General features: G+C 32.6%; 1 protein-coding gene across 9 annotated transcripts in view; it reads left to right on the top strand.

Annotated features, from left to right (window-relative positions):
- Positions 1-23,693, top strand: part of PTPRK (protein tyrosine phosphatase receptor type K) — a 557,269-nt gene that overhangs the window by 518,760 nt on the left and 14,816 nt on the right. For 3 of the 9 annotated variants that reach the window (XM_058435550.1, XM_032158821.2, XM_058435549.1), the window contains 10 exons: positions 2,033-2,193; positions 4,054-4,089; positions 8,392-8,576; positions 10,306-10,393; positions 11,817-11,893; positions 12,089-12,106; positions 14,667-14,703; positions 15,978-16,075; positions 16,485-16,601; positions 21,468-21,622. In XM_058435550.1, the coding sequence (XP_058291533.1) occupies positions 2,033-2,193; positions 4,054-4,089; positions 8,392-8,576; positions 10,306-10,393; positions 11,817-11,893; positions 12,089-12,106; positions 14,667-14,703; positions 15,978-16,075; positions 16,485-16,601; positions 21,468-21,622 (972 nt within the window). Of the gene's footprint in view, positions 1-2,032; positions 2,194-4,053; positions 4,090-6,081; positions 6,094-6,968; positions 8,097-8,391; positions 8,577-10,305; positions 10,394-11,816; positions 11,894-12,088; positions 12,107-14,666; positions 14,704-15,977; positions 16,076-16,484; positions 16,602-21,467; positions 21,623-23,693 lie in introns of those variants that run through there. The other 6 variants (XM_032158831.2, XM_058435552.1, XM_032158857.2 and 3 more) reach the window with 4 other exon arrangements.

The raw sequence follows: 23,693 nt of genomic DNA, 5'->3' as shown, positions 1-23,693 counted from the left end.
TCTATTACAATGAGACAGAACAGATAGATTTTAGCCAGATATTACATGCAAAAAAATGTTGCAGGTTAAAGAACAAACATCTTGTATGATGGCCTAGTGAGAAGTTTGGAAAGTGAAAGTCCATAGGCTAAATGTGACCTTATGATGTTTCATGTGGCCCATACACTGTTTGAAAAAATAAAACCACTTGAAAAAATCAAGAAAATTAACATCAATCAGATTCGTGGCTTGTCTTAAAAAAAAAAAAAAATTAAGCCAGAAAGAAGTTCAACGCTGGGCTCAAATGCCAGTAGTCACTTAGGCAAGTTGCCCCTTAACTGCTTTCCAGTTCTTCACAGCCATTACCCTTCCTTATGGTATCTTGCCACTGACAGCAGCACTCATTTATATTACCTGTCTGAAACCTACATATTCATAAAGGATTTTTACCCTCAAGCCTAGAAAAAGATTAATAGCTCTTTGAATGTATAGCGCAAATGATGCTAATAAATGATGGTGGTGATGGTGTAGTGGTAGTTATGTTGGTGGTGGTAATAGTTCTTGTTACACTTTGTCATTGTTTTCTTATTACTAATACTGTGATTCTGTGATTATCATTATTTATTATTTCTAAAATAGCCATCTCTATCCTCGAATCTTAGCTTATGACCATTTTAAACAACATAGTGTCAGATCTGCTGTGTACATGTGTCGTGTGTGTTGTGTATGTACCGCCCTGGGGCCAAGTACTGTAATTCTCAGAGAAAAAATATCCTACACTGGAGCAGTCTTCCAACTGCTAGATTAAGGTTGTAAAGGAAAAACCTTTATACATAAACTCAATCTTTTAAATGAGCCTTTGTAGTATTTGTAGTACATTTACTCTGGTTTGGATATTAATGAGGATCAAAAGAGAATGGCTTAGCTTATAATCTAGTGGAGGAATGGTGTTCTTAAAACAACTAAAGAATATTTCCAAGGCAATATAAATTGCTGCCATAAACTTAGTAATGTAATTTGCCTATTACAGGCTTTTAGAGGGCCTTTATTTATATATAGATTCCTTGTTAGTGTGATTTAAATATTTTATGTGCCTTTAATAGCCCTTTTTCTTGTATGTTTCATGTGTAACATTCACAAAGAACTAAAATATATTTTACATCCATGATATGTAAGATAAACATGCCAATATTTGAGTAGTTCATAATTCTAATGCTGTTAATAGCCAATCCCTTAAATCATATGCCTTTCTGCATTTATAAAGCATTGCTGTAGTTAGTTGATAGTATGCCATGTGGTTCTAATTAGAAAACACATTTTTAATATTTGACCATGTGAATATTCCAAGATGATGATTTTCATGTCTTTCCATACCATATTTTAAAACTTTTCTCAGTACTTTTCTTACACAGTATATGATTAAATCTCATATATTCATGTGTACTTGAAATTTTCTAGCAGTGGCTTATTCTAAAAGTCCTCAAATTAGCTTCTGATTAATGTTATAAATATATTGCTAAATATGTTAATGCTACACATTGCATTTTTACTTAATAATAGCACAGAGAATGAAGAATGGGACATGTCTTTGTCTGTTTTAATTTGGTGGCTACAGTAAAACAGACTTGAAAAGTTAGTCATGTTATTTCTAAAAGGAACTAAAAGTTGATCAAAAGAATTAATTACCCAGGAGGAATATAAAAACTTGGCTTTAGCTTGAATATTTATTGAATTACTCTAGTAAGGAGGTATTTATTTTGCTTTTAATAAATATAATTATATTTTATGATATTTAAGAGAACAGGAAATGATGAGAGATTTGGGTTGACAGCTTGAATATTGAAATATGCATCTGACAAAATACTTTTATAGCAAGGAACAAATATAATTGTTTGAATGTCAAACTTAATTCCTGAAATTGTGACCAGTGCTTGGGGTTTCTAAACCATGTTCGTAACATTATCCTTGGGCTCACCTGAACTACTTATTGCTGGTGTTAACTCTCCTGCAAGCCTCAAACACTAAGGATTCCCTCTTGTATTTGCCTTGGCAGCAAACTTGCTAAAAAACGCAAAGATGCCATGGGGAATACCCGGCAGGAGATGACTCACATGGTGAATGCAATGGATCGAAGTTATGCTGATCAGAGCACTCTGCATGCAGAAGATCCTCTTTCCATCACCTTCATGGACCAACATAACTTTAGTCCAAGATGTAAGTTTTTCATTAAAATTTTAATAAATGATGTTACGACTCATTTCACTTTGAATTCTACAGGTTACCTTTTGAATAATGAGAGAGAGTAGGAAAGTGAGGGGAGAAGCAGCTAGAAAGAAGAGAAAGAGATGGAGGATATCATGGAATTTACAAGAAGGATTCTCATCAGGATTGATACTAGATTTGGTTTAACTTCAAACTCTATGAATTTTATTACTGTATCACAAGGGATATTCCAAACATATACCACTTAGTCCATAGCACATGTCATTGCTTCAAGTGGAAATACACGATTGCCTACAAAAAGTTAGTTCATGTCAGAATTTCTAATTCTTTTTCCATTTGCATCTTCCTTTGTGTAAGATGAAAGTCTCTTTTGCTATAAGAGGAAACAGTAATTCTTTCTGGGAATTATTGACATAGGTAAAATCATTCCATTAAAGTAGTATATTGTAGACTCCTGGAGAATTGCAATACCAAAAAGTTAACTCAGGGAAACATTAGTCTACATGCTTTTAAGTACCTGGTGTGAAGTCCAAAAGTATACTTGAATTGGGGGATTTGCAAGGAATAGTGAAATTCATCCATCCATCTGTCTTGAAAATTCCTAATGTTGGTCTATGAAGGCAAGGCTTTTCAAATATTTCCACTAAAGTACCATTTAAAAGCAGATGAATTTAATAATTGCCCCGGAATCAATATTACTGTTTACTTTCAAATTTCATAGGAATGTTATATTCTGTTCTATAGTGCATCTGTTTAAGTTAATTAAATTTAAGTGAAATTGCCTAACTTTGTTTCTTCAAATCCTCAAGTAAAACTGATGCTTGAGGCAGGCAAATCAGGTATATCTCTTGAGTATACTGGCCTTGTATAACTTGGGTCTTATGGCATTTGGCTCAGATCCCAGAGATATGCTCACCCCGGTTTGGAAAACATGGGTATAAGCAAAGAAACAATATAAGTATTATCTCCTGTAGAAACTATGAACATATGTAATAGTAAGATTGAAAACAAAGTATTTGTAAGTTGTATGCTTATATGTCTTTTCTGAGAGGGAAGTTTTTTTCTGAATTGTTCAGCTTGGAGAAATTTTTCAGTAACTATTGGATCTAAAATGAAGCCCATCATTTTCTATGTATGTATGTATACCAAATTAGTAGTTAGGAATGCTATACATGAGTCATTTTGGAATTTAGTTATAATCATTACAGGGCCTTTCAGATCTATTTTATTTTTATTTCACTATAGATAAATGATGGAGAAAAACATAAAATACTATTACCGTTGAAAGTAAGTTTTGCGGAAAATAAAGATGTATCATCTCTTTAGCTACTTAATTTAATATTTAATCAATTAAGGGTTTCAAAGCATTCATGCCTCCCAAACTTGTCTATCTATTGCCTATGTTAGGACCTTATTTGAAAGTTTGAATTTAGCAGTGTAACTATAAATATCCACTTATGAACTTAGAGAAAGGATTAAATCTATTTCCCACAGATAACTGAAAAAAAATTATTTGGAATGAATATGAGATAATTATTTCTTTAAATACCTTACACTTGATAGATCTAAGATACATGGGTTTTTTTTTTTCTTAATTTTTTTAATGTCAAGTTGAATCTTCTGGCTTCTTAAATTAAACAGAGTTCTGAACTATAATTATAGATACACCTCTCTTGATGTTTAGACATAACCCAAGCTGAGAGAGAAAATTTTACATTTGCAGAATACAGTAATCTGAGAAAGTTTAATAATTATATTTCTTAAGAAAGCATAAATCTATTTTAAAGAAAGAAGATTTTAAAAAACAATTTTAGAGCAATATATTCCTTCATGAGCTTTGTTTTCCTGCAGTGCCCAATGATCCACTTGTACCGACTGCTGTGTTAGGTGAGGCCCTAAATCTTTGTCATCTTTTCATTGCATGGATCACACCTCCTTGCATGGGTTTGCCCACATAGAGATTATTTACAGTGCAGGAGGCAGCTTGATTTTGAAAATAGACAGACATGGTATTATCAAAGAGAGCAACTGTGTTCAACCCAATATCAGATCTAGTGGATTTCAAATTAGCAAGGCATGCTATTTAATGTATTCTTCAATTCTTGGTTGTTAGATTTGGAGCAAAAGTACAATGGCCCTGAATGTCTGACTAATATTAATGTGTCAAAATTAGTAGAATGAAGCCAAATGCATACATCTCAGGGTGCAGTGTTGCCTGAGTAACTAGTTTATATGCAAAAGTCTACCTAATGGAAAGGGATGTTTCTAAATCCTCCTAATTTATAACCACAAAAGAAATTTACAAGTGAACATTAAGATTATGTGCATTTGCTTTAGCTTTTGTCTTTATTAAGAATGTTTTAATGTAGGTAAAGTTGCTAAAATCTTGATGTGGGGTTTGACATTCTACATGAACCTTACCTGATAAGTAGTGTTATCTTTCAAGAAATTTAGAACAAGCTACTTGGGTTACCACTATATAACATCTAAGACAAAGCCATTGCTAATGACAATTAAGGCTTTTACAGATGTAAAATTATATTAATTTTTAAACCTACCTGTATACTTAAGAATGGAATGGGTTTCATTTCACTTTGTACCCTATTCCTTGACTAATTATACACCAATGATTAGTAATCAGCTTGCCTGTATGTTCACAGGTTCCATATCAATTTTACCAGTGTTTCTAGTTAAGCTTTAACCAAAGAAATATGGAAATTATCAAATAAATATATCTTGTAAATTCCCAAATGTCACATTTGTTATTTATATTTAATATTTCTTGTGAACATAAAGCTTTAACTTATATTTTATGCTTGTATTTTTGTTATACATACAATCAATGTTCAATTGCATTTTTAAAATATTTTGGAACAACACAACTAACTCAGTTATGTAAAATATATCTCTTATTTACTAAAATAAATATTTAAAATTATAATTATATATTCTAAAATATTCTGAAAAGTCAATGTTCTTCATCTCTACTTGCAGTCTCCCTTTAATGTCCACCAATAATGGTTAGGAAGTGAACTGGGGACTTGCCCCAGGGAGTGTTCTGATCACACAGGGAGGAGCCATAAATCATGATCACTGGGGATCATTAAGGAGACATCAGATGCCTCTGAAAATGTCATCTTCTGCTAAGCACTGTAGAATGCTGTCAGTATAAAGTTAATAAATAAATTTCAATTAAAATATTGACAACTAATTGGAAAAAAATTAGTTGCCTAAATGTTAAAAGTTTCGTTACAATAATTTTCTACACATATGTAAAGTCCAAGTCTCAGTCCTCCTGTGGATTTACAATATGAACCCATAAAAATACCTTACATCTTTGTTTTCCCATCTGTAAAACAGTATAATAATTCCTACCATACCTTTTTCACAGGGTTTTATTATAAAGAGAAAATTAGATGATGTGTATGAGTTTTATAAACTGTAATAATTATCGTAGTAATTTTCTCTGTGAAAAAGGATATTCATGTTTAAGGAAAGCTAGATTTAACACAATAGAGTCATAACGTCTAGTTATATAAACATTCATTACACATTTTATTTAATTTTGAAAGTCAAGCTGGTTTTAGAAACATTGGCGTTCTTTAAAAGCTAAATATCTCATTAATCATATTTGATGTAGAAATGATTCATTGTATTTTTCATCATTCTTAGGATTGTGGTCTTCAGAGTTTTGCATCCAATCGTTTTTGTATTTATAATGCAGTTTCTGAAACCACTTCAAATATTGCTTAATGCTAATACTTACTGATTTAAAAAGTACTTACTGATTTATTAAATGCTAATACTTACTGATTTAGAAACTTTTCATATTGATTCATATTTTTGGTTTTTGTGTTTTACTGCTTCATTGGGTTTAAGTTCCTATAACAGGTAAGTGTATTGCAAAGAACTCTAGAAAACCTTTCAATCAAGGATGTATTTCAAGTTATTATTCTTAAATGTATAATTAGGATAATGATTAGTACATGTACCCTCACTGCTAGTCACATTATTAGGTGGTTTAATGAGGTGGAAATGTATTGAGATTAATAATGCATATGTGATTATTTTAAAGACCTTACTGCTCATTGTACTACTGTATTAAAGCTTAATGCAAAACAAAAGGCACTGTCTATTTTATATTAGGACACAATCATCTGTAAGATTTGGAATATGGGTGAATTCTGTGTTTCTCACTGAGCCTTTTTCAATTGTAAATATTCTGCTACTCCAGCAGGTAAAAGTGAGCTCTGGGGCTGCTCCACTGAGCTCTGGCTACCTTCTTCCAGCTTGAGTGATTGCATTTTGTCTCTCTGACTTTATCTGTTCTCTTTACTTCTCATCCTTAACTGTATATTCTGCGGCAGTGCCCAAATCAATTGCTTCTGAATTTAATTTTTCTGGGGAGATGTATTTGTTCTTTATGTCGGTCTGTTGATTGTAATATTTTAGTAGAAGTAGATCCATTGACTTTGGTCTCATAGTGAGAACAGGAAACTCTCATGAATCATGTTTTCTAGCCAATGTTTTTGTGTAGAGGGGTGGGCAAAATCTGAGTAAAAGACATGAATTCACTTGAGTGGTTAGGTCACAACAGAATTTATCAGGGATTTTTTGATTCAATGTGGTATTTTTAGGAATGAATGCAAAAAAAAAAATAGCATTCAGCTTAATAAGAGGGAGTAAAGATAAATGCAATCAAGCTAAATTACAGAGGCACACAAATCTGATTGTAGGGTTCTTTTTTTTTTTTCCCCCTTCTCCAGGAAGAAAAAATGTTTATCATGGGGACAACAATTCATTTTTTGCCATATCCTATTTGTAGAGTTGGTGATAGAACAGGCAAATGTACTAGCACTTCAAATATGTTTATCTGTTAATTAAATATCGTTCTCTACAGTATGCATTATCATTAAAAAAAAAAAGTTCCCCTAAGACTGTATTTTCTCTTCTGTTAATGAGTATGATGGTATAATGCTTTTCAAAGTAACACCCCTTAAAACTTGTTTTTTTTTTTTAAGTGGTAAGTTTAAATGTGATAAATATGAGCATGCTTCTCGTTGTAATGTTTAGTACTTCGGTCATTAAAATACTGTTTATTCTTCATAGGCAAAAATGTTCTTGTTCTTTTCCTCCTTCTTATGACAGAAAAAGAATTTAAAGTTTGTTTTCTTTTTAAGCTAATAACACAATTGGGAAGGGACTTACGCTTAATCGTGGGTGGTCAGGGATTCAGTTGACTTTTTAATTCATTCATTGGAATATTTATTGAGTGACTGTTATGCATCAGGCACTAGGAATAGAAAGAAAAATATTCTGTCTCTGTACTCTGTGTTTGGAATTTAGTGAGGAAAATAGCCAAGTAAATAAATGATTAAAATATAGAGCAAGTGAAATGACATGTAAAAATGAATAAGAGGTCATAGGAACATAAAGAAGGAGCTTTGTAACTCAACCTGGAGGGGCCAGAAAAGACTTCCAGGGGAGGAAACCACATTTTGCTCCAGAAGCACACCCTGATTTCTCTCACAGCATGGCCAGTAGACTCAAAATACATTTGCAATAAAAACAATAATAGTAATAAGTCAAGGTGGCAGAGGTTGAATATAAATGCACATGTAGTCTGGCTAGCAGACAGAGTGACATCAGGGGGTGATCATGTGGAATGCCCATGTTTCCCAGTACAGACTGTGTTGTGGTAAAAAGCCCCAGAGAATAGGGCCACAAGAACAAGAAGAGCAGCCCTTTGGGGATGGGTCACCTAGATCGGGTATCTCTGAGGGAGGTTGGGATATGGGTGGAAAGGAGTGTGGTCAACTTAATAGACCATGAAAACACCTCCACTTGACAGCTGGGTCCTCTGGTCCCACTCTATACTGCTATGACTGCAGATGCAAGAAAAACAACTCAGCAAATTTCCCACTTAAGCTTTTAAAAGGTCTATCAGATGTCTCCCTGCATCTCACAGCATCTGTTGTCTTGCTGATACACACATAATATACTCTCACCTGAAACCTTGAGTTTTGTCTTTGGGGATACTGCCTAGGCCTATACTGTATATTTCTTTCCCAGAATTCCTCTTGTTATCAGAAAGATCTTAAGGTCTTAAAATCTTCATTGCATAGATACATATATTAAACAAGATAACTTTGTCTGTTTTTTAATCTTCTGAAATCTGAAAAATGCCAGATGAGAACCACAGTGCTACAGCAGAGTCCAGTCGCCTTCTAGACGTACCTCGCTACCTCTGTGAGGGGACAGAATCCCCTTACCAGACAGGACAGCTGCATCCAGCCATCAGGGTAGCTGATTTACTGCAGCACATTAATCTCATGAAGACATCAGACAGCTATGGGTTCAAAGAAGAATATGAGGTGAATAAGTTTCGATACTGTATTGAATCTGATTTTGAACTATGATACTCAGTGGAATTTAACATTTTTCCCTCTCTTTAACACAACAAGGAGGGGATTGCTCTGTAGGCTCTCTAATCTAGTGTTTATGAGTGTACAACCAAGTGTGTGTACATGGGAATGGGAAGGGAATGGGGAAAAAAGAACTTCCCAGAGATATATCTGAGTCTAAATTTATTACAAGAATCTTTAATGTTGGATTCCGTAATTTATTTTACCATGGTATTAAAAAACACTTTGTGTATCTCCCCATGAAAAAATCAAGTAGCAATACACTTTGGGTCCCATTGTTCCATTACAGATTCTATCATTTGAATGAATCAAGTAGCAGGTACTTCTCTGCCCCTTTTTTTGTTGACCTTATGATTGAGAAATCAGATGAAGCTTTGTGCTCTAAATGTACTACTTGCCACTCTCAGTTTAATTTTATGGATTATTGGTTGAGGGTGGCTGAGAAAAAAAATAGAGCACTGCAAATCTAGTAAACAACACTGAGAAGCCAAAAGAAGACAGTGGGAAATTCTTCTTCCAACCTTATTTCCCCTTCCTACTGAAACCAAAATACCAGGACTTATCTCACAAAGGCAATGATTTAAAACCAAACATTCCAAACAAACATAGTGTAGCAAAAGGGAAATAGTTCCTTTGCCACCCTTCACTTACTGAGAAAATACCAATCTGGGGCATGGAAGGAAGCCAGTCCACTACCCATGAACACATCACAGTACGCACACATTTAAAGTGAAAGAATCCAAGTAATATTTTGCTTTGAAAAGACCATCCAAAATACATCCAATTTCACGAAGAATCTTTTAAACTCCATATTTTATCTATGGATTACTTGTATACCTTAAATTAGGCGTGTTAATTATCTCTGAATTTTGAAAGTTGATTTTAGATATATGCCAGAAACACCATGCCGTGGTAACAAAATAAGTACAAGGAATTAGACTATTCTGCCAGAGCTGGTTCTTTTTGTTCATTTCATGTGTATTCCTGTGTACCTTCCTTCAAAGACCACTGGCTCTTTGAAGACCCCATTTCCTGTGTTGAGCAAAGTTTAAGCTCTTTTGCAAAATGAAATTTACACCCGTTTTAAATTGCTGCATATAGTAATTAAACTAGTCAACAAATTCATCTGTTCCCAGATTCTTGAAGAAGGGGACTCTATTTTAATTTTTTTATGGTCCCTTGTTGTAAAGACTCACTCTTTTCATGATCTTCAAAGAAACTCAAATGTGATGTATTGCACACAATTTAATGAATAATTGTGGAGGGAAGCAGGTTTTCTTTCTACTGTTATAAATGCTAAATTATGCACATTTGAAAGATACTCATTAAAAGTTTTTTTGCAGTTTTGATGCATTATCGTTCAATACGTTTTGAAAAGAATGATACTTTTCTACTTCTACCTCCGTTATAGTGATCTTAAATTTAAAATACTTTCAAGGTCCATTTTTTTTCTCTAAAGTTATTTTTTTGTCTTTAATTTGACCTGAATCCAATTTAAGATGAACAAGTATGAATCCAACAAAGCGGCTTTGAGGTCTGAGAATGAAACTTGGTTACTACTGTAGGACTCCTTTCCTCTCTGAGAAAGTGGTTTTTACTATTTGGGGCTTCAGAACAGATAAACCTGATTTTTAAAAAGGAATTAAATTCAGTCTGCTTATTCATTTTGTTTTCCCAGAGCTTTTTTGAAGGACAGTCAGCATCTTGGGATGTAGCTAAAAAAGATCAAAATAGAGCAAAAAACCGATATGGAAACATTATAGCATGTAAGTTCCCATACAATTCTTGGTGAATGTAAATATTATATGCTTATATGGTTCTAAACTTTAAGAAAAATCCCAGAGAATGGTGTGTCTGTTTATGAAGTAATCTATTTAATATTAAAACAGCATTTACAATCAGGCTTGGGGGCTCACGCATGTAATCCCAGCACTGTGGGAGGCCAAGGCAGGCGGATCACCTGAGGTCAGGAGGTTGAAACCAGCCTGGCCAACATGGCAAAACCCTATTTCTACTAAAAATACAAAAATTGGCTGGCTTGGTGGCATGCGCCTGTAATCCTGGCTAATCAAGATGCTAAGGAAAAAGAATTGAATTGCTTGAACCCGGGAGGTGGAGGTAGCAGTGAGCAGAGACTGTGTTACAGCACTCCAGCCTGGGCGACAAAGCGAGACTCCGTCTCAAAAAACAACAAACCTGCACATTGTGCACATGTACCCTAAAACTTAAAGTATAATTATAATTAAAAAAAATCTTAAAAAATGAACATTGGCTATTAGCAGTGATTCTAAAATTGTCATCATCCTCATTAATTAAATTGACTCAGCCATTTCACCCTGTGGAGATAACTTGCTGTTTGATTTCATGTTTCTACATAAATGCATGGGGTGTTACTGAACAGCTAAGACTATCAGGATAATGAAAAAGTAAGATCTTTTCAGTTATAAATTGTTTTAACACTCCCATCAAACATATTCAAAATTGGGGTGTTATTCTTTCCACATGCCTTTAATTCTTTCTTGGAGCCACTGTCTAAACTCCAGTTGTTCAATATTATTTATCATTAGGGACTTCCTCCTGAGTACGTCCTCAAGATATACACGGGATAATAAAGTCATTATCAGACAAAACCAAAGGATCAGTAAAGAAAGTAGCAGATAGTTTAACTTGTAACTAGCTGCTGATTTACCTAGACCACTCTATTCTGAATTTAAATTATTTTAAAGTATCTTATGAATAGCTCAAAATCTAACCTTGATTCTCAGGGAGTAAGAAACTGAGAGCGGGAATTCAAAATTCACTTTTTAATTCTGTGGCTTATTTGCTGTAAAGTGCAGAAGAAAAGGATCCAGCCCATTTAAAGTCATGACTAAAAAGCAAAATTAGAAGTTACGTCTAGTTCAGTTATGTAGACAATTCTATGACTCAAATGATTACTTACCAGACAATTTCATGTCTCCTAAACACTAACTATGAAGGTTCAAGTCAGTGAAACTTAAGTCACACAATATTGTAAGTGTAATAGCAAGGCTCACTAACATTCTTATATTTCTTCAAAGGACTGATTTGGTAGTAGTATACTATGGACAGACTATGGGCAACCACTGAATTTTTTAGTCTCTACCAATGACATTGCCTCAGAACAGGGGGAAAATTTAACAGCTTATATTTATTATTTAAAAATTTTAGATGATCACTCCAGAGTAATTTTGCAACCTGTAGAGGATGATCCTTCCTCAGATTATATTAATGCCAACTATATTGACGTAAGTATTTCTATAGTTAAGTATGTCTACTTTATTGGCTTATATATATGAACCTTTTTGCTTATTACCTATAAAGTGATTGCTAGCTTTTTAAAATATAAAAGTACAAACTGTACACTTTTCCTTGTTCTGCGTCCTAGTACTTACTGACGTTGTTGTGCTTTCTTTCACACCTGACTTTGGTTTGGGCTGTAGATTTGGCTGTACAGGGATGTAAGTACCACTATATGTAAATAACAGCACCCTATTATAAATACAAACATTCTTAATTACAGTTACTACTAATGCTCTCTTACTACTAGTTATTTCTGCATGCTTCACCTAATTAGCTTCATACAATATATCTCTGTTTGTTTTTTTGTAATTCTTTCACATGCGTAAAGATCTATTTTATCTCCTTCCCTTTTCTTGTGTAGAAAAACAGGACCATTTTTAGCTTTGACAGTTTATTATGTACTCGAGTTTTATTTGTTGATGATTTCTGTTTCTGGCTTTTATTCTTACCCTTCCCTAAACATATGTGAGAAGCTGGATAGTATGATGTGTATTAGTGTTACTGAAATTTTACTTTTTACATTTGACTTCTGACATTAAAATGAGTAGGGAGACTATTTTGTGATGTGTTGTATTGGCTTTTAAAGTAATAAAATTACTCAGGCAAAATAATTACTAAATTTCAATTGTAAAATACACTTATCACACATATATATCGAATCACAGAAATGAAAAAGTTTGCTTTAATCATATATTTCACTGTTAAATTTTGATTACATACATATCTACATGGAAATTCTTTATTTAAAGGAAGTAATTATCAAACAAAATATAATATACTCTTAAAGGGCAATATATTACATTACCTATAAGGAGGACAGGCTCTTTGTGATACCACCTGGTTCATAATCACCCTGGAGATCTTGGGAATGTTACTTCTGTCTCTGTACCTCAGTTTCCTTATCTTTGCAGTGGGGATAATAATAATAGTACTAATCTCATCACTTTGCTGTGAGAATTCAATGAAGTAATGCATGTTGAGCATTTTGCCCAATGCCTAGCACATATTTAGCACTCATTAAACTCCAACTATTTTTTTTACAATTAAAATCTAGGTGTGCTGTAATTAAATTGATTCATAATATGTATAATTATAAGACAAAAGGTGGAGGTATTAAGTATGGCAGCATATGTATACTTTTATAGACATAAAAGATATGAAACCTAGGACCCAACATTTTATAATTTCCATAAATAGGAAATGATTTTCATTACATTTATTAAGTTCAGATTTTAGAGTTATGAATTGTAATTATGTATTTAGTTGAACTAATATGTTTTATAAAGCATAGTATATGAATATGTGGGTTCAATTTCTAATCATAATCTTACTCTTATTCATTATATAAATTTATCAAACGTCATTATGTAAAACTAAGCTAATGGTCTAATTTTTAGAATAAAAAGATCAACAGTTCTATGACAAATTTGTAATTGTTCTTACCTATTTAGTTTAACCTGGGTTTTCTGCCAGGACATGTACACTGGAGCCTTGTTATAAAACTATTTCATGGTTCATGTGGTAGAACTGTATTTTAAATAAGACTCGTTATCCAGTCTTTCTGTTAAGACCCCAGTGTATTTTGGTCTATTTCTAGACAATTTCATAATTTTCCCTCTCCCATTAGTTCATTATATGTAAAAGATATAAGTACATACTTCTGCAATTGGTATTTTTTTTAAGAAGTGGAAATGAAATACTTATAAAGCTTGGAAAAAAATGTTTCCATAAAACATGGTGCTATTTTCTATAAAACAATGTGGTATATTAAAAATTTGAAATCTTCCAAATTTGCAACAATGTAATATTCATGCTATTAAATTTTAGGTTGGAGATCTCAGTTCACATGTATTTATATGTGTATTGAGTTGCCCACACCAGTATGTGGACAAATTGTACCATAGACTTTTACTAAGGCTCATTGGTAAATATGCAACAAATTCAGAACTTAGGATCGTATCATCAACATTTTTACAATTTATGCTCTGTTGTTATTCAAACCAATTGAGAGCAACTAAAAATGTATTCCTCCTCAACAGAACTTTTAGCACACTGAAAAAAAAAATACTAAATTTTTACTCAAGATAAGATGCATTTTTAAAAACTCTTCTTTTCCCTATATATATGTGTGTATCTATAATTATGTGTGTGTAAATTAACATTGTGAGCACGCACAAAATAGTTTTTGCATATCCCTGAATGTATTATAGAACAGGAATATTCTCTAAAAATCTCAGCAGGACTTTGATTGGATGCACACATGCATTGTCCAGCTCTAACATTGGAATGTTCTGTGATTTTTTTTATGGTTCTAATATGTCCTCGTCCATTTGTAATGCAGTGTGTTGTACTTTTGGATGATAAAATGAGAGTTAATATTTTTAAACACTATTTTACCAGGAATGAATGACTAAACATAAACATGAAGGCATAAACATTTTAGTGAAACCAAACAAAATCTATGAGGTTATTCCATGGCAAACAAAAATCAATTATACTATATATTCTAATCAGAGCCTTTAAAATACTTCATTTTTGTTTTATGTTTACCTTTCAGATAACGTAGGTTTGAGAAGTGAACTATGTGTTCACTACTCATTTCTGGACTTTTTATTATAACTTAATCTTAACAGGTGGTTGTCTTCATCTTTTTATGCCTTCATTCATTTATTTCTGATATTGATGTAAAATGATAACTAATTTGTTCTCTTATTTTAGGGCTACCAGAGACCAAGTCATTACATTGCAACCCAAGGTAAAACTTTGCCTTGTTAAATGTTATAGAAAAAACAAACTTGCTTATTCATCTATATGGTGGTTTTTATTTTTTTTTGTCTTAGTAACAGAAAAATCAGCCCTTCTGATTAACACTGCTCCTTACTCATTTGTATAGTACAAATTTATTGTGTGCGTAAAGCTTCTATAAATTTAAGCTTGATTTACTTTTAATTAAAAGTAAAAGAAAAGCTGGTAGTGGTTATTATGATTTATCCTTGTTATACAGATAGGTCAGAGCACTAGTCAATAGTGCCAGCCAGAGGAATTACTCATTTTTGAGGAAAGGAAAAAGAAGTCTCATGTAAGAGGCCTGTATTCTTGCAGCAAGTTTGTTAATAGCACCCAAGACCAATATTGTTATAATGAGTTGTTATACTGAGCAATGTTTTGACAAGTCAAGACTGAAACAAAACAAAGAGATGGAACTTAGTCAAGTTAATTCTTCATGGAAAATAATAAGAAAGTAGAGAGATCTTGTTATAGTGGTACACTGGGGAGTAAAAGTATCCAAATAACAACGACAACAAAAAAGCATCTGTAGTTATCTCTCTAAATTGACTACTGGCCCTCAGAAGAGAAACCTGTACATCTTTTTTATGTAAAAGAAAGTAAAACAAAAGCTAGGTTTACTCTTCTGACAGGGGTCATTTTTCTGTGTTTTCACATGCCTTTGGAGTAATTGAGTTCAGCTGTATACTCTTTAAAGTTAGAAAGATCAACCATAGTGATGAACAATATTCAGTTTTATGGTATTCAGTAGAGAATAGCCCAGCACATGCTTTTTCATTTGGAGATATTATGATAAGATTAGGATATGTCCTTACGTGTAAGGATATGTTTTTATTGATCCCTAAACATGCACTATTTATAAATAGTGGGCACTTATTTAATTGGTAATATATGCTGTCTGGTTGATGGTGGCGTAAGAGTTCTATGTTTTACATATATTTGAAGATGCATTAAAGTGACTTAGTGACAAATATAAAATACCCAAGAAACTAGTGATAGTTTCTTCTAAATTGGGAAGTGTAGAGGGCAAATTGGAAAAAAAAAAAAAAAAACTTATATATGCCTGTGTTTTTGCCTATTGTGGGAATTTAGATGTGCACTGAATTTAAGTATTTTCAGTGACATTTTGTGTTAGACCTTTTTTGGAATTACTTAGTTTACCCTGCTTCTTATCTTAGCTAAACTTCTTACTAACTACAAAATTCCTTTGATAACATAATATTCAAATTAATTTCTTCGTAGGTCCCGTTCATGAAACAGTATATGATTTCTGGAGGATGATTTGGCAAGAACAATCTGCTTGCATTGTGATGGTTACAAATTTAGTTGAGGTTGGCCGGGTAAGAGGAAGAAAAAGAATTTTTTTGTCATAAAAATGAATATAGTTGAGAAGCAACATATAAGACACTCAAAATAGAATATCATCCAATTGTTTAAAAAATTTATAAGCACAGCATTTTAACTGAGTACTTCTAAGTAGACCTTGAATGGCTGAAAAATTTTTTGATTTCTCATTGAGTAACAAAATAAGCTTTAATTTTGTACTAGAATCTAACTGCATTATCAGGCTTGTATATTTTTTGTGAGACTATATAAACTATGTTTATTGTATAATAGATTTTTTTCTCATTTATAGATTTTTAAACTGAGTTTTAATTGTGACCTAAAGAGTTATTGCTGGAATTAAATCACCTTGGCTAATTAGTATTATATATTCAGATCTGTCTATATATTCTTTTTGTCACTTAGGTTAAATGCTATAAATATTGGCCTGATGATACTGAAGTTTATGGTGACTTCAAAGTAACTTGTGTAGAAATGGAACCACTTGCTGAATATGTAGTTAGGACATTCACCCTGGAAAGGGTAAGTACTCTAAAATTCTATTTTAAAAAGTTATATCAGAACTGCTTTTTCTCTTAAAACCTTTGCCAAGTTCTGTTTTGATGATACTATAAAATCCATTCATTCATGTATTCATTCCACAAATGTTTATTTGAGAGTTTACTATGTGCCAGACATGTTTCTAAACCTGGGACACATGTTAAAATCTCCTCGTGTGGATCTTATAGCCGATTGAATTAAGACAGCAATAAAAATAAATAAATCAACTAATATATCATACATCATGACAAGTGCTATAGAGAAAAATAATGTTGGGGAAGGAAGTAGGGAATATTATTGAGGCAGGGGAAGAAATGGTTTACAATTCTGAAAGGATGATCAAAGAAAAACTCATTGTTGAGAAAGTAATGAGTAGAGACCTGAAATAAGTGAGGGAGTGACGGGTTATGTCCAGGGCAATAATGTTTCTGACAGAGGGGAGAGTCATTTCAGAAGCCTGGAGGCATGTGTAAAGCTGTTAGAATGCCAGACAGTCAGCAGGCCAAGATGTGCAGAGATCCCTAAGTGAAGGGGAAAGAAATACAAAATGAAGGCAGAGAAATCACAAAATTGGATAAGTGGTGCCTTGTAGGCCATGATGATTTTAGTTCATACTAAGATTGAGTTAGGCTGCCATTGTAGGGTTTGTGAGCCCAGGGATAACATGGTCTGAATTTTATTTTTAAAAGGATCACTCCAAGTGTTACACTGCAAAGAATAATGTAAGGTGGCTGGTGTAGTAGACTAAAGTGGAATATAGTAACAGTGAAATACATTTTGTGGTAAAGCTTGGTAGATTTGACCACACAAAATTGTGAAATTACCTGTGGCACAAAAAATATCAAAGGTACATACACACAAAAGAACCTTGTGATTATTTATTAATGTCCTTAATTTATAATGTTAACACCAGTAGAAGAAAAAAAAAAAAAACACTAGAATCTCTGAAGAAACACAATTGTTAACATGCCTGTTAAAAATGTTTAACCTAGTGTACTTATATACCATTTTGTCCTTTCCAATCAGCAAGAACTTTAAAAAAGAATAATCTTCATTGATTGTTAGAGTATGTTGAAACATATTTTTATACATTACTGATCATAGTTAAATCGCTAAAAACCTTCTTTAAATCAGTAAAACAGTATATCTCCAGAGCTTTAAAATATTTTTGTCCTTTGAGAAGTTAACTTTCATGAATCTTTCCTAAGGAATTTATTTAAAATATAATGACTTCATTTATAGTATTAAAAACTTATAGATAACCATACATCTCCAACAATAGAGAAATAATTGAATAGTATTTTATAAAAATATTTGTGAGTTATCCTACCATCATGAAAAAACTAGGCAAAATATTAAGTTGAAATAATCATGATTATTATAACTGTAAAATATGTATGAAAATTTCTTAGACAAATCAAGTAGAATAAAATGAGCAATTGATATGGGAGATTTCAGAAAGAACCATTAAGCTTGATTTAATGAATAACTAGCTCATATTATTAAAAAGGAAATGTGGAATATGCAGTCTCTTAAGTTCATACAAGTCTTGTAAAAATCAATGATGAACTTAGTAATAAGGAAAACCTGAATACATAACAAAAAGTTGAGATATTGCCAAAATCCAATAGAAAGCGATAACAAACCGCTGACCAATGACCCCAGAAATTAGCCTATTAGAAGTCACCAAATCCTCTGCTGAATAATCCTTGAATGATTTCCTCAAAACTAAGATTATATTGTATAGACCAACAGTTTTACATCAAAATTTACCTCATTATTCTATAAGAAAAATTTATACTCACAAGTGATTTCTGTTTTGAAATGTGCTCTGAAATCATGTGAAAAATTATAACATTGGAAAATCAGAAAAAGTAGACTAGAACAAAGGAAAAATTAAATATAAAAAGGAAACAAACGAGAAAAAAGAAAAAGCTTGTTTATTGAAAAGATCAATAAAGTAATTAAACCACTATTAATTCTAAATGAGGTACAATGAAAACAAAATATACAATATTAGGAAACACAGAGGGACATAGCCATTATACTTGCTATTAGAAAAGCTATAGAAAATATTATGTATAAACTTAAAAATATAACTTTTAGTCTAGGACACGGATTTTCTGGCAAATGCTAATTCTCAAAAATTAGGTCACGAAGAGTTAGAAGCATGAATAGATGGTAGAAGAAAATAGAATGATTGTTAAACTTTATCATTAAAATTGCACTATGGTTTTAAAGTTAAAGTTCCTTTATACTTTAAGGAATAGCTAATGTCTATGTTTTAAAAGTTAGCATAATGTACTTGGAAGGCTGAGGCGAGAGAATCATTTGAGCCCAGAAGGCAGAGGTTGCAGTGAGCCAAGATGGCGCCACTGCACTCCAGCCTGGGCGACAGAGGGAGACACGGTCTCAAAAAAAAAAAAAAAAAAAGGTTAGTATAATGATGATAACAGAATCAGATAAAGATAGCATTCTCTGGAGCTCTCATTCCCTCTTTCATGATCTCTTTCTTCTCTCTCTTCCTCTCTTCCCCATGCACACACATATTGCAGACCAATTTCATTCAAGAACATGAAAAAATTCAAAATAAAATATTGAAAATTTGGATCTAATAGTGAATTAAGAAAATATCACTACATGACCTATTATTTTTTCCCTAAGAATGCAGGAATATTTCAACTGTAGTGGGAAATCTAACAGGATATTTCATTATGTCAGTACATTAAAGTACCAAAACTGTATGACTTTATTAATAGCTTAATGCATTTAATTTTATTTTCAAAATATTTATAGTAATACTCTAATTAGGGAAATTAAGAGGCATCCTAAACATGATAAAGGTGATTCAACAATACTTAGTAGCAGCCATGTTAAGGAATGAAGAACTAAAGACTATTCATTTATCATAAAAAACTAGTATAAAGATTATATTACTGCTTCTACAATCAGGAATGTTATGTGGATAATCAGTTTCACTAATATTTAAACATTTTTGGAAGTTTTAGCAAATGAAATAAGGCAGCAAGAGGAATAAACTGTGTAACTACTAGAAAAGACAATTATTTTCAGATTAAAGGATTTATACCAAGAAAAGTATGGATAATATTTTTAAATGGGATGTATAAACATTTATTTAAATGACTAAATCTGCATAAATATTCATAAGTTATAGCTTTTCTTTATATTAGTGATAAACAGAAATAAGAAAATATTACTAAATAATCTTTAAAAATACGAAGTGCCAAAATATCTCAGAATATATTTAATAAGAATGATATAGTTCCTGATTGAATAAAAACACAAAAGTATACTTATGGATACACATAATATGTGAATGAGTGGAGACATGCACCATGTTCCAGAATATGGGAGTACTTGATATTAATATCACTGTATGGATTTAATACAATCCTATTTGGAAAGTCATTGGATTTTTTTTTCTTGTTATTTAAAACAAGAAAATTGGGGGTGGGGGTTGTTTTTTTAACCACGTATTTGAAAATCATTCAGAAAAATGTTTAAAAAAATCCAGGGAATAGGTGCTGACATATGAAAATGTACTAAAAAGAGCAAATCCTATACATGTAATAGAAAGATAAAGGGAGCAAGGCCTATTCAGCAACTCTAATAAAAGAATTAATATAGAAGGAGTAAAGTAATTACCTAAAATCAGGCCTTGAAACAAATTTTGACCTTCCTCACTAGAGTTGAAAAGTAGCAAAAGGTGATTTTCCACTGGGGTGATTCCATGGTGATGCTTATCATTGTGATTGTTAGATTATTGATCCCTGCTTTGTGTAGGGTATTGTGCTAGGAATTGGAATTGGAATTAAGAAAACCTTTAAGAAATGATCACAACTTCCAAGGTTTTGGTGGTATTGGTCTGTATAAGACTGAATCTAAAGATAAACTGTTTTTCTCAATTTTGTTTATTTCATGTAATGTGTCTACCTCTTCTGATTGAACAAGTGAGATTGAGAGTTCACAGATAGTTCACAGTAGAATTTAAATTATATAGATTATAGTGGGATTTTTTTCCTTTTGCTACAAATGTGAGTTCTTAAAAATAAATTCTGCAATATTTCATCTATACCTTCCAAGCTGTGCTACCTCAGTCTACAGACTTCTTCTAAAGAAAGGAAGGAAAAAGCTTTGAAATGTGCGTTTATAGGGTTCTCTTAAATTAACCCAATAGAAGAGCAGCACAACAGCAGATGCTTCACTTCTTTCATTTTGTATTTTTGTTACTATAAATAATACTGTGCTGAATTATTTCACAGAGCTAAGAAAAATAGTTTGCCCAAAGAACAGTTTAGCTGCCTGTATATTTTCACAAGCCAATCTAGAGCAGCATTGTCCTGGAAAATCTCTACATGCTATGCTTCAAAACCATTTTCAACATGATTAAGCAAGGCATTAAAATCTCTTTGTGGGGTGAGAAGCTGGAAAGTTGCTTTTATACACTACTTGAGAACTCAATGCATTGGGTCAATAGGGCAGCATTTTAGCTTTCCCATTTCCTTCTTTTCCCCTAATAATTTAATGTGTTGTCACTCCCAGCAAGAAACAAGCTGTCAAAGTAAATAAAATTTACCCAGACTTTTAGAACTGAGCAAGAACTTATAATTTTCTTTCTTTGGCAGTTGTCTGACAATAAAGGTAAGCTCCTAGTCCATGTTAGGCCTTCATTTAATTTTATTTTATTTTTTTAAGAAAAGGCATAGTCTTTGGTAAAGGTTTTATTGTTATCATTGTCAGTTGGGTCTGTACCCATAATTGTGTTTAATGGCTTTATTTTGGCCATTAAAATGGCTTTTGAAAACATTTCTTTCCATCTTTGCACAGAGGGGATACAATGAAATCCGTGAAGTTAAACAGTTCCATTTCACGGGCTGGCCTGACCATGGAGTGCCCTACCATGCTACAGGGCTGCTTTCCTTTATCCGGCGAGTCAAGTTATCCAACCCTCCCAGTGCCGGCCCCATCGTTGTACATTGCAGGTAAGTGGTGGTCCAAATGGTGTTGACTGTATGTAATCAGCTTTTTTTAGAGTATCAAGACAAGGCTTATGAGCACAAAAACTAATGTGTGCTTACAAAGTTCCAGCTTGCTTGTATTATAGATAAAGTAAAACAGCAATAAAATAAAAGTTGGCTATAAGTAGTCTATAAAACAGGAACTTAAGAAATGCATACATTCATCCTAATGTGTGTAGTGTTATCCACCATTAAAAGTATAGAAACTCTGCCTTTTAGTGGCAACATCTGTGTTTTGTTTTTATCACTTTTGCAAATCCCGTATTGTATAGAATGCTAGGTTGAAATAGACATTTCTTGCCAATCTAGAAAATTCCCAATAGAATTCCAGCTTTAAAACTAAATTTCAGACATACAGAGTTACTAAATGGCCTAAATTGCAAGGATTTGTGCTGCAAAACAGCTATTTAAAAAAATTTTTTAGAGATTTCACATTAGAGAACCTTGAAAACTGCATCAGTGACATTCAGCAAATATATGCCAAAAAACACGAGCATTATATCCAGACTTCCTTCTGATTAGAAACTTCTCTAAAACAAGCATTTAGGATACTAAAAGCAAATTACATGGCCTCATTTTGAGGTGTGACCAGAAAAATAAGTACTGAATCTGAAAAGCATTTCCTAAATGATGCTGCACACCATTCTCATACGCTCTTCCCTCCAAGCTACATAATAGGTTGTACCTAAGCATTTTTTGCTTTCTGAAAATCCAACCTATTCAGGATTTAAATAACCATGTATAAAAGAGGGGAAAAAAAGCAAAGAATGAAATAAAGGTAAAATATCCCATAGGATCATATACTATGTACCCTGAAAACAAAAAAAAATTTCCTTTCAGTCCTCCTCATGAAATCTGATGTACTCCTAAATTACATTCCTGTCTCCAGCTCTGGAAACAGTGATTGAGAAGATGGTAGGGGACAAAAATAAATAGAGATAGCCACAATATCTTTTGCTTAAATTTCTAAAAGGACAGTGAGCTTAAGAGAAGTGACCAAATCTGGATAACAAGGAAATAATGTTACTAGCCTATCAAAGCACTTAGAAAATGAGATAAATAGGTTTTCAACTTAAGGATTTCTTGATTTATCAGAGAGGTTTACTTTCTTATGAATTGCTTGCTTCAAAAGTGCTCCAAGATTCTCAGATACTCTCTTGAAACAGAAGTGTCATTTTCCACTTAACACTGAAGCATCTCTGGACTACAAAGTGAATTCCCCACTCCCCCCAAAAAATCCTTATTTTGTTTTCCCCAATGACTTCTATATATAAAATTGGAGAAACATTCCCCAGGGGCAAAATAATCACAGTGTATTATAATTAAAGGATACAAAATATGGTGAGATAGAGGAATACATTTTAGTGTTCTATACCACTGTAGGATGAGTCTAGTAAATGATAATGTTTAGTTTGAGAGAGCTAGAAGGAAGATACTGAATGTTCACAACATAAATGATACATGTTTGAGAGGATGCATATGCCAATCACCCTTTTCTGATCACTCTACATTATATGTATTAAAATATCACTATGTACCCAAGAATATATACATTATTATTTGCCAATTAAAGACTAAAATATAATTTTTTAAAGTATTTTTAAAAATTAACTTTAGAATTAAATATAGTAAGATAGTGGCTAGCCTTGTGACTTGCTGGGAATCATATTCTACACCTAATAATTCCTTTATCTTTCTCTTCAGATCATGATTCTAATAGTCTTTACATTGTTACTCTCCTCCCCTTTGATAACCATCATTCTCTTGCCCACCCCCAACATTTGCATTTCCTGTGAAGTGTGGCTCCTCAGATTTCCCATTTAAAGTTTTGGGAATTAATTTTCTTTTGCCTTGGTATTTACAAAAGGTGAAGACAGTGAGTGAGCCAATATTCTCACATTGTTGCCAGAGGACACACAACTAGATGAATCTAAAAATATTCAATCTGCAGTTAAATTTTGAAGCGTGAATCTGCCACTTGATCAATTCTATGAACTTGAAATTATGTGTATTAAATTTACATAAAATGAAAATT

The sequence above is a fragment of the Hylobates moloch genome, unplaced genomic scaffold, assembly GCF_009828535.3.
Source record: "Hylobates moloch isolate HMO894 unplaced genomic scaffold, HMol_V3 SCAFFOLD_2, whole genome shotgun sequence".
NCBI classification, from domain to species: Eukaryota; Metazoa; Chordata; class Mammalia; order Primates; family Hylobatidae; genus Hylobates; species Hylobates moloch.
The sequence above is the reverse complement of the archived record's forward strand: the minus strand, read 5'-3'. Positions and strand labels throughout refer to the sequence as shown.